Source organism: Arvicola amphibius, chromosome 9 (assembly GCF_903992535.2).
Source record: "Arvicola amphibius chromosome 9, mArvAmp1.2, whole genome shotgun sequence".
Taxonomy (NCBI): Eukaryota; Metazoa; Chordata; class Mammalia; order Rodentia; family Cricetidae; genus Arvicola; species Arvicola amphibius.
The window spans coordinates 91,528,929-91,541,229 of NC_052055.2; the positions used below are offsets into that span (position 1 = coordinate 91,528,929).

At 44.3% G+C, this 12,301-nt stretch overlaps 1 protein-coding gene across 4 annotated transcripts in view; it reads right to left on the reverse strand.

Moving 5' to 3' along the window:
- Window positions 1-2,111: 2,111 nt before the first annotated feature.
- Window positions 2,112-12,301, reverse strand: part of Uggt1 (UDP-glucose glycoprotein glucosyltransferase 1) — a 125,365-nt gene continuing 115,175 nt past the window's right edge. For all 4 annotated transcript variants that reach the window (XM_038342024.2, XM_038342023.2, XM_038342022.2 and 1 more), the window contains 3 exons: window positions 8,830-8,946; window positions 8,298-8,451; window positions 2,112-6,263 (listed from right to left, as the gene is read on the reverse strand). In XM_038342024.2, the coding sequence (XP_038197952.1) occupies window positions 6,238-6,263; window positions 8,298-8,451; window positions 8,830-8,946 (297 nt within the window). In that variant the 3' untranslated portion in view covers window positions 2,112-6,237. The remainder of the gene's footprint in view (window positions 6,264-8,297; window positions 8,452-8,829; window positions 8,947-12,301) is intronic.

Sequence of the window (12,301 nt, forward strand, 5' to 3'; positions counted from 1 at the left end):
TTTCTTGTTTACTTAGGTAATATTATATCCTTCTGGAGTCTTTGATGGAGTTGAAGAATAAATACATAGTTATAGCTTTCCTTAGTTATGATAAAAGATAAAATAGATTTAAATATTGTAACTGTAATACTTGCTTGATAACTGTTTTGTTATATGTAATTATGCTATGTTAAAGTTGAAGCCTTTCTTTTTTGTTTAAACAGAAAAAGGGGAAACGATGGAGGAGAGTTATCTGTCTATATTACTTTCATTGGTTAATTAATAAAGAAAACTGCCTTGGCCCTTTAAGAGACAGAAAATTAGGTAGGAGGAGTAGACAGAACAGAATTCTGGGAAAGAGAGGGGAGACGCTTCAGGCAGTCGCCATATGCAGTCTCCATGCTTCTCCTCTCCGAGATGGACGCAGGTTAAGATCTCTCCTGGTAAGCAACACCTCGTGGTGCTACACAGATTACTAAATATGGGTTAAAGCAAGATATGAGAATTAACCAATAAGAGGCTACAGTTAATGGGCCAGGCAGTGTTTAAAAGAATACAGTTTCCATGTAATTATTTCGGGTGTAAAGCTAGCCGGCGGCCGGGTGGCGGGACTCAGCCCCGCCGCTTCATTCTACAAGCAGTCTGAAATGGCTACTATGCATTTATGCAAACTGAATGTTGAATGTTTCTTGTTTGCAGCATGTGGCAGCTGAAATGAGGTATCCCCCACAATCACCTGGTCTCTAGTTGCTGATGCCATCTGGGGCGTCTCACAAGTGTGGTCTTGTGAGAGGAAGGGTCACTGAAGGCACCTGCACCATTTCTAGTTCTTGCTCTGTTTCTTGTTTGCAGTTAAAGACATGAGCCCTCAGCTTCTGCTCCAGCCTGCTGCTTGCCATGAAGGACTCCCATCCCTCCTGAACCATAAGCCCAAACAAACCCTTCCTTCTATAAGTGGCCTCTGTCATGGTGTTCTAGCGCAACAGAAAAGAAACTAATAAAATGATAAAACCGTATATGTATACCAAACAATGCTTTAAAATAATTATACAATTTATTATCAATAAATGTCTGGTGTATGTACCTATTTTGAATATTCAGGGCCACACGAATATTGCTCAGGTAAAAGGAGTCTAGAATGAATAATATTTGTAAATCTCTGAGCTTGAGGTGAGTTAGGTTAATGGACTTGCAGCTAGAAGAACCGACAGCTATCACATACTGTGGTGATAATCATCAATATAGTTGTATTTCAAATCTTTACACTGTGAACCTTGAGTACACATATATTTAGAAATTAAAACTTTAGGCTAAAAATATAAATGTAGGACACATTAAGAGTAATAAGGAATCAACAAGGAAAGTCTAAGAGGCCGATTCCTAACCTAGGGATTGAAAACTAGCTTACCTGGTGAGTTCCAGAAACAGAAAAGTAGATGATTCCTGAGGAACAGAAGGTAAGGGTGTCCTTACACCTCCCCCCCAACAAAAACCATGTCAAGTCAGAGTCCAGTTTCAAGGTCTGGAACTGTCCTGGTCCCAGATCAGTCCCAGCCCTGGACAGCTCAGCGAGATGCACACGGACTCCCTCAAGGTCCTTCACCAACACAGGAAAGCTCCCGTTTGTGTGCCGGCCTTCTATTTAAACACTGTTTCCCTGGCCACCAAATCCCTCCTCCTCTTGACGGCCACCTCAGTAAGGATACTTCACACACCAGTCTGAAGTGTGCACCAATTTCAGAGGGGCAGGACATGTTCAGCTTCTCCCCTGCCCCAGAGCGGCTCAGAGAACGGGCAGGGGGGAGAACCCACATGCCTCCTGAGGAACTCAATGAGGAGATCTGCCAGAGGCCTCACGCCTCTGCCTCTCATAGCTCGCACTACCAGGGCTGTCTGCCATCCAGGCTCTGTTGGGGGCATGACCCAGAGCTGGGGGCTTGGCTGCTGGTCCAAGATCTGAAGGACTATCTATGGCCACACCATCAGGGTTTGTGACAGGTAAAGGGTTATACTGTCCTCTACTAATCTACTCTTCATGCATACACACACACACACGCACACACACACACTCACGCACGCACAAACACACGCGCGCACATACCCACGCAGATAAATGACCAACCAGACAGCTGTAAAGAAGAGAAGAGGAGTTTATTGTGTTGAGCAGAGCTTACTCTCATGATAAACCAGCATCCTTTGGACTAAGACATTCACAGACATTAACCTCATACCAAGTGAGGTGTGGGTTTGAGTGGAAAGTTGGACATGATTTCTTTAAACACCCTAAGTTTTGTCTCCATTTTTCCTTTTTTTGGTTGGAAAACAGAGTGCTTGGGAGTCTTTTGTTCCAAACTGCCAACCTTAGGTTAGTGTGGTTTGCATCTGGTTAAAGGAATGGTGCCCATTTCTCTACTGAGCTCAATGGGGACATAAGGCAGTGCAGAAAGCACGGGCGGGAAGAGACCATGGCTCCAAGCCCTACTCATGAGTCACAGACCCTCCATGCTGCGAGGGACCCAGGACACTCAGGAGAGGTCTCCTGCTTTCCTTCCCCAAGTTCATGGACTTCCCGGGAGCATGTTGGTGCTTGGCGCTGACTCTGTCACTTGCTGCTATGAACTGTCAGCACTCACTGGCACCATGGGAAGGAGAGTCTCTGTCCAACTCACTGACTCACCATCGCTATGTAACACAGAAGGGCTCTTTCTGTTACTACACGGAGAGACAGACACCAGCGATGGGGGAGAAATGGGAAATTTCAGTAACTTCCTGAGTGACAGTGTTTAATGTGCTTGGACTTGATCCGGCATGTGAAAGTCCTCATTAAGACTTTCCTCGTTACCTTAAGGCAGAGAAAACAGGAGCTCATGACTTCCAACAACAAAAAAGTGCTAGCTTCCTAAACAAGAGACATGATGAGCCATCTGACCGGCTCTGGTCGTCGTCACACAACGTCCTCAGAAAGTCAAGTACCCAATAACTCACTAAGAAGATGGAGCCCTGAAGTCACATTTAGGAATCGTGCATAGACACACTCCACAGCCTTCCATGAAATCTATCCTGCAAAGTGGACCAGAATACCCTCCCAACTCCTCAGGCAAATGATTTCTTTTAATCATGCAGGTCTAAGAACAATTTTAGAAAAAGATTTAGTCATGGAGGAGCTAGGGACAAGAGGAGCGACTTCGTACTCCTGACCATGTGAGAGCTGTCTGACAGTTCTAAATCACGCCAGTCAAGCTGACTTCCTGTTTTTCTCTTCCTTCTTTATCTCTGGGCTCTTGGGGCATCATCCGGGAACTCAGCCTGAAACCAGATGACACACATCAGACAGAGCCTCAACGAGGTTCAGAACACAGTTTCAAGTAGCGTCAGGAAATGTGGAGCCTGCTCCTGGCCAGACAGGCCCAACACAATGCATGTGCACCTGGAGACAAGCATGCTCATCAGAAAGGCAGCTTCCGCCAGACTAACAATGTCAACATCTTATGAAACCAATACACCACCACTGTCAACTAAACCCAGGATGCTGGAGAGCTGTGCCCTCACAGTCCAGGATGCCAATCAAGTGCTGCTTTCTGCAGAACACAGAGACTGACTCGCACCGGCGCATGTAATTCTGACGAGTCACAGTTCACCCTACCCTACTGACTCAGAAAGCAAACTTTCTACTACTATATGACAAGAGGTCAAAAAAACTATATATGCGCATGCCAAGAACAACAGTGAACTTTCCAGAAGCTTGGACAATCCATGTGATCCGTTATCTCCTGCTTCTTGGAAACTATTTCACCTCTCTTTCCAGTCACAGTGTGCTTTCCCATGGAGCTATGAAACCAACGCAGACACCTTCCCTGGGGCACTTAATGGCAGCATCACTTCTGGGGCATCTGCTAAATTTGTGGAGATGAAGCTGGAAGCGAGGAAGAAGCTGGCAAAGGAGGGGCCTGAACAACTTTAGAAGCAAGCTGGGTCTGTCCTATCCAGCATCAGCTACTACTATGACTTATGTCAGGGTGGTGACACACGAGGAACCACAGAGGACGCATGAATGACTTGGTAAAAAGAAGGAAACTGACCACTGGGCCAATATTAAAAAGCACATCCTGGTGACCTGATTATTTCCTGCTTATCACGGGCTCCCAGGACACGGGGAGCACTGTGTCCCTGCCTCCAGCTGAGGACAGCAGTAGTGGCATCCCTGGAAACTTAATACAACGTGGACACGAAGCCTGAACAAAGGCTGGCTCTAAGTTAACTTTTGGATTTGAAAATGGGGAAAGAATTAATTACTTGATATGTGTGGTGAAATTTTTATTTTAAAGTTCATGTTGCAATATACAGCGTGTTGATGTCATGAGCTAGCTAAGCTGGCTACGGAACATGTTTATCTCAACGTGTCCTCCAAGGTCCTTAGTCTAGGGATGTGAGGCCCCCTCTAACTTCATGACAAAACAGTTCAATAGTCCAAGAGTCAAACATGACATTCTTGAACACAGCTGGGAAGTAATTCATTCCCAGACACTTTTGCAAGGTCAGAGGACTCAGCCATTGCTTAGCCCGCTGTCTACGTGCCTGCAGTGGGAAGGAAGGCTGCAAGCTCAGCTGGTTTCTGCTGGATGCTGTGAACACCGAATCTGATGATGGTGTTTTTAGTTTCTTATTTGTTCTTTCAGTTGTATCCTTACCTGAGGGAACACTCTGCTCTGCCCAGGACACTCATTGGGGAACTCCAGGGGCTGAGTTAAGTAAGGAGTTTCTGCTGGTTGTGTGAGCTCCCAATAGATGATGCTTTGCCGTCTCTCTCTATTTATTACTTAATAACGTCCCATTCAAATCCCAACTATGGCTACTGTGGATCATTCCTCCTTGGAAACACATGTATTACCTAGCTCAGATGGGCAAGGACTTCTCCTGTGTACTCACTCTTCATAGTCACTCTTTCTGAGGGGGTGGGGGTGCAATGCTAGGATGGAACTCAGGGCCTTGAGCTTGCTAGACAAGCACTTTGCCACTGAGCCACACCCCAGCTCCCTTCTTGTTTTTAAAAGGCAGGTTAAAGAGGAAGAACAGCCCCCGTGAGCTGGAAGGCAGGTCAGTACCCAGAAACCCTCTCTGCTGCAGATCCCTGACTCCTGGGCAGAGGTGACACCAGACACCTGTATAGCCAGGTGAGGCTGGGCTGTGGACATACACAAAGCAATGACGGGTGCTGCTTCACACAGCAGCAGTTACCTTAGAACTGTACCGGACCTTGGACGAGTCTCCAAAGCTAAAGGAATCACAGAGCCAAAATGAAAGGGAAACAGACAGAGTACAGGAAACTGAGTTCCAGAGACAGTCATTCCTCGTCATGGGTCTGAGAAAACTGCGGTGGCCATCCAGACGGAGGCTGAGTACACTGAGATGCATCACTGAGGGACTCCGTGTGCCTGTGCCCAGCCAGGAAACTGATAGCCAACAGTTTTTTACAAAGTAGGAAGAAAAACCAAACATTTTCATAAATATAAAAATCGTTTACAAAACAATTATGTAGAAAGTTCACTGGGAATAGAATAAAGCTTCCTTTAAAGTCAGCCACAGCAGACTGGAAGAGAATGGCCAATTTTTTGTCTTCTTCCTTTGAACACCACAAAACTCCCCCCTGCCTGTCGTCTCCACAACCCTCATCCAAACAGCCCCAGTTCTCCTCAAGACTGGTTTCTTAGCAACTGAGCCAACCCTGAAGACACATGATTATCGGTTGGGCTCAATAACAATGAGCCTAATGCCTGGGAAGAGAATGTGGGGCACAAGATGGGAGAAGCATGTTGGCAGAGACCTTGAGGCAGGGACCTTGGATGAAGCATCTGCCAGCCTGACCTGGTGCAGGGTGGGCATCTGCAGTGCAGCAAGGGCTGCAGGTAAACTGAGGTAAGGAAGAACATGGTGGCTTTTCTGGCCAGCTTCTGAGCCAGTGCAGCAATGTGTGCTCTTGGACGTGGGCACCAAAGGACTTAGCTTCCTTCAGTTGCTGCCACCATTTCTCCCTCTGGTGTGAAGAGAGTCCCAGAAGATCAGCCACTTGTCTTCCTCTGAGGTACAAATCCAACAGAGCCTTAGCCCCAAAGATCCAGCACCCACTGGGGTGCAGTAGTCTAAATCAATAGGTGTGGACACCTGCCCAGTCAGTTCTTCAGCAGTTGTATTGACAGATCAGAAAAAACCATTTAGTATAAAAACTGTCAGATGGTGGGATTTCCCATCTTCCTCCGGAGATCATAATTCTTCATGTTTCTCAGGTTCTGTGGAAAAGAACAACAGAACATGAGACTATGTCATAAACACAGCATGAGCACTGTCCACAGCGCACTGCACGCAGCTCTCAGATGGAGTTAGAGGAGCTTGGGGTTTGGTATTTTTGTATTAAAGTTTGAAAGTAAACATAAGAGAAAGGACACATTTTCAGTTTTAAGAATTGCTGACTCACACTGTGGCTACATTGCTTTCACAAGGGCAGTACTGGCTCTCAGCCAGCATTTGTTCTGTGTGCCAGGGTAGCTGTTTTCTTTGATCCTTAAACTGTTTTTAATGTTACTAATTGATATGCAACAGTAAAGTAAGCTTCTTCATATGCATTGTTTTTGCCTTGCATTGGGTTATTTGAGATGCACTCTCAGCAGAGGAGCCGCTGAAGGTGGAAGCATTTTCTTTCATATGTTCCTATTTATAACCATTATTGTGTGAACATGTGTGGGTCAGAGGAGAGCTGTGTGGAGTTGGTTCTCTCCTCCACTTTTACATGGGTTCTGAGATCAGACTGAGGTCATCACTAGGTTGGGTAGCAGCCACCTTGCCCCCTGAGCCCAGCGGTGCAGGATCTCAGAAGCTCCCGTTAACAGACATACTGCTGCTTTTGAGCGAGGGCTTTCCAGACCCACAGCTTCTGCAAGGCTCATTCCCCAGTCTCACCACTGTCTCCTCTATGTGCGGCATTATCAATACATCAATATTTTTTGATATAGCAGTTACTAATGGTGACTCTAACTTGATTTCTGCCTCCTTATTCCTATGTGGCTTTTCTTTTGAGTAATTTGCTCATATTCTTTGCCCATTTATCTATGTATATATCTGTATATCACATGCATGCTGAGCCTACAAAGGCCAGAAGAGGGCATCAGACACCCCCAGAACTGAAATTACTGTCAGTGCTTTTTTTTTTCCACCCCAAATCTAAGTTGTTTTTATGGTGACTGTGTGACTGTGTAGCCTTCTAGCTAGGATTCTTACTACCCCGACAGTCTCCAGAATGGACTGCCGAGTCACTCAAGACCCAAGCTCTGCATTTGCTCTTGGGATAACTTTAAAGGGGGAGAAATATTAAAATCCAGAGCCCAATTTATTCTTTGTTTTTGTATGCTGGTCTCAAACTTACTGTGTAGCTGAAAAGTGAGTTTTACTCTTGATCCTCTCGCTTCTTAGCTTTGGGTAATTATTAAGACTTATATGGATGGGCAAAGGTATTAAGCATTTATTGTAAGTTTTTGTGGCTTCAAAAACAAAACACCTAATTTGACTGGTAAAAATACTAAAGTATATTGCACAGAGATCCATGTCTGTCCTTGGAAGTGCTAGGGATGGAACCCAGGGTCTTGCACACACTAGGAAAGTGTTCTAACCCTGAGCTACACATCCAGCCTTCATAAAGACACGTCTTACCAGCGACATTATGCTCTTTCAGCTTGCTGCTATAAAATAACACTGTATGTGTGTTTGGTTTTCTAAGTAAACATATTATGACGTTGTAATAAAATGATAATGGAATAAAGTTGAAAACTGATGTAAAGAAGACATCTTTTTTTTATTTTCAGCTTAAATACAAACACTCCATTCTCACTCCAATATATTTGTTTTACACTATTTAGTTTCAAACGAATATATATTTTATCCTGATCTAAATTTATTCACTCTCTAGTATCTTGGCAAACTTAACAAAAACAACACACACACACACACACACACACACACACACACACACACACACACACTTTTTAAAAAAAAGTTTTAGAAAGCATCTCTTCTTTCTTTACCAAAACAAGAAAATGTGTGTAATTGTGTGTGTGTGTGTGTGTGTGTGTGTGTGTGTTGGGTAGAGGACTGCGGAACTTCACTGAGAGCACTATTTAGAGGGCTGGCCGAAGAAACAAAATGAAAAGCAGAACTTAGCTGAGGTCGAGATTAAGGGAAAGGTAGCTCTCTCCCCTTATGTCATTATTTTGTTGTCTTCCCAGCAAATCAGAAACAAAGAAGCACTTACCCAAAGCCAGGCTCACACTCACCTTCCTGTGTCTTCTCTATACGCAGGGTCCCCATCTTCTTCTCCTTTTGGAAGAGGCTCTGCAGCTGCTTGATCTCCTGATCATAGTCCTGCCACTCAGGGACGATTCGCACAGCAGCCTCCAGTTTGGGTTCTTTAGTCATGGGATTATTACACTGAAAACACAAGGAACGCACCTCAGAGGAGCTCAAGGAAAGGCACGCTGTACAGAATGCAAAGGGGTCTCCCGTGGGCATGGTGAGACTGAGGAAAGAAGATCAGGACTTCAGGGTTAGCCCAGATTACATAGCAAGAAACTCTCAAAGCCAAAAAGGAGCAAAGGTCACACAGGCACAGAGGTGCAATGGAGGGCAAGCAGTGACTCAGCAGAAGATGGTCTGCCCTCTGCGTGGGGATCTGAGGAAAGCAAAGAAGAGGCGGCTGAAACAACCAAGACCTGCTTTGCAGCTCCAACCACAACTCAGAAAGCCAGCTTGAAGCAGCGTCAGCAGCCGCCCAGGCACAGCCATGGTGCAGAGCGGGAGGCAGCTCACCAGGTCGATGGTCTTAGCCCTCTTCTTAGATGCGTCATCACACCACGTCTCACACCACAGCCATTCTTGAGGGAGGGATTTGATTGGCACCTGATGGATCATGTTATTGGGCAAATCCTGTTCGGTAAAGAAAGTAAAACACAAAGATCTAAAACTCAGAAATTTAAATAAGCAACCAAAAAAAAAGTGTTAGCTTAAAAGTCAACTAGAGGGCTGAAGAGATGGCTCAGCATTTAAGAGTATACTGTTCTTTCAGAGGATCAGAGTTCAGTTCCCAGCGCCCAACATGGGCTCACAACCACCTGTAACTCCAGCTCCAAGGGATCTGATGCCCTTTTCCAGCTTCTGCACCACCTATACACATGTGCACACACCCACACACAGACACGCACACACATAATTAAAAGTAAAACCTGACAAAAGCAAACAATAGTATCACCTCAACTAGGGGCCCACGGATGGGACTACAAAGTTAAAGCATTAGCAGCTCTTACAGAGGCCCCAGGTTGTTTCCCACCGATGGTATGGCAGCTCACAACCATCTGCACCTCCAGATCTGATGCCCTCTATGGCCTCCTTCAGTACTAGGCACACATGTGGTGCATATACACACAGGCAGGCCAACACTTATACATATAAAAAACAAAACACAAATGAAATTCAACTACATTTTCCTGTATAAAGGTAAATTTAAAAAAAAAATCCCATTCTTTTGTTTTTGTTGAGACAGTGTCTCACTCTTGCCCAGGCTGGCTTGGGACTTGTGAAATCCTCCTGCCTGGCCTATATGCTGGGATCACAGCTGCCAGCCACCGTGCCTGGCCTCTGTTCACTTCTGAAGTTCAATTAGTTTATAATTTTCCAGAAGAGAAGCTCTGACTCTCCCATCTGAACCCTGTTCCCCAATGCAGGAGCCCATATGTCCCCCACAATAAAATGCTCCATTATCCTAATCCACTGAAAAAAACTAATATATCAATGAAACAAAAAGCACAAAATGACTGTGAGGCTTGAAAAGAACGATGTAGTGCGGTCAGCTGAGCGCGGCAACACAACTGCATCCTAGCACTCCAGAGGCAAAGGCACGAGATCACTGCCACTGAGTTCCATGCACCCTGGCTACGTGGGGTCCTGACTTCAAACCACACAAGTCAGACTAAATTGTATGTTCCAAGCAACAATCACTTGTACTCTAGTGTTTAATGAGATAAATGGTTCTTATGGTGATCTGAACAAGAATAGGCTAGTAGGCTTGAATACTTCATCCCCAGTTGGTGAAACTGTTCCCACCAACCATACGGCAGCTCACAACCATCTATATTGAGAAGGGTTAGGAAGTGTGGCCTTGCTGGAGAGTTGTTCCCAGGGCAGGCTTTGAGGATTCAAAAGACACCATTTCCAGTTTCTCTCTTTCTCCACCTGCAGTCAAGATGTGAGCTCTCAGCTGTTCCTGCTATCATGGTTCTTGCCCTGCCATCAAGGACTCTAAGCCTCTGGAAATGTAGGCCTAATTAAACACTTATCAATTGCTTTGGTCATGGTGCTTTGTCACATAAAAAGAAAAGTAACTGAGACAATTTCCCATTATCAGATCTGTCAACAACAACAACAACCCAATAAACTTAAATTACCAAATATCAATCTTGATGTATCTGAGTTTAGTTTTAGACATTGCTGACCCAGCACTACTGCAATATAAAGAACAGTGTCCATTTAACTTTATATTCTGCGGGAGAACAAATTCTACCTCTAGTACGGGCAGACAAGGTAAATGAGACTAACTTGAATCCTGAAGACAACTGAGAAGCTGAATGATGTCATGAGAGACACATACTTGAGGCTAGGAGTGTGGTTCAGAGAAGTGTGTGTTCTGTGTAAATGAGGCCCAGTTCAATCACTATTACCACCACTACCAAAAACAAAAGAAAAGCGCATACACTTTAACCCTTTGCATATATGTTATGGCTTCCAATTTAGTGTTTTTATAAGATTCCTGAATGCGTAAATGAGTCGCTAATTCTTGTGCCTTTTCTTGGGCTCTTTCCCTTCTGTTTCTTTGCTTTGTCCAATTTCGATGTGTCTTTTATCTTATATATTTTAATTTTATTATTATCCCTTAGAAGCCTGTTTATTTTCTAATGAGAGACAGGAAGTCGGTGGATCCGGATGTGAGGGGAAGTGAGGAGGAACTGGAATGAGTAGAGGGATCGGAAACTGTAATCAGGATTTATTACTTAAGGAAAAAATAATCTATTTTCAATAAAGAAAAAAATAGCTGAGAGAAAACATGAACAAAAAATGACAAAAGCATGAGACCCACAGCAGCTGTATAGATAGATAGATGAGAGCTGGCAGGTGGCAGGGATATTAAAGTCAAGATAGTCAACTCTGCATAAGACTAAAAAATAAAGGATAGGGAATTTCAGCAAAGAACTGAAAACAAAAAATATTAAATTTTTTTTTTTTTTTTTTTTGGTTTTAAGACAGGGTTTCTCTGTGTATCTCTGGCTGTCCTGGAACTCACTCTGTTGACCAGGCTGGCCTTAAACTCACAGAGATCTGCCTGCCTCTGCCTCCCTGAGTGCAGGGATTAAAGGCGTGTGCCACCACTGACCAGCTAAACCAAAACATCTTTATTAAAATCAAGAACAAACAGAAGGCTAAACAAATTAGACAGGAAATCCTAAAAACAAAGTACAAACACCTAAAATGAAGGACTGAACGAAAGAGAGCACTGAGGAAAGGTGTGTGGCTGCGGAAGAACTGTGCAGTGCTGCCTAAGGACAGTCAGAGACAAATCCCAATAAAGCAAGACCAAAGTGAAGCCATAAGTACCCAGCAGAGGATCTGTCAAAGCTTGCTATGAACTGGCTACGGCGGCACATACCTGTACACTGAGCACACGGAAAGCAGAAGCAGGAGGTTCATCATCGTGATATGCAGGCCAGCCTCACTTACAATGTGTGTGTGTGTGTGTGTGTGTGTGTGTGTGTGTGAGAGAGAGAGAGAGAGAGAGAGAGAGAGAGAGAGAGAGAGAGAGAGAGAGAGAAAGAGAGAGAGAGACCCTGTCTCAAAAAACAAACAAACAAAAAAAAACAATGCACAACCAGACACCTGGCCACCTCATAGCAATACAAATCTTAAACATGGCAACTAATTTTAAAATAAAATCATCAGGCCAGCAGGTAACAGCTCAATCAGAAATCAGAAACCAAAAGACCATGATATAGAAACTGTATGAAAACTTCTAAAAGAAATAATTGTCAAGTTGCAACTGTCAAATTCACTGAATATCTACTTCAAGTGCAGGAAATTGGGGTATAGTTCAGTGGTGAAGGCTGCCTAGCAATATGAAGTCCTTCTGGGTTAAATCCACAGAATGGTGCCCTCCACAAAAGAAATGAGTATAAATACAAAAAAATGAAGATGGACCCTTATCTTACACTATTTGCAAATAAACCAAACTGTAGTA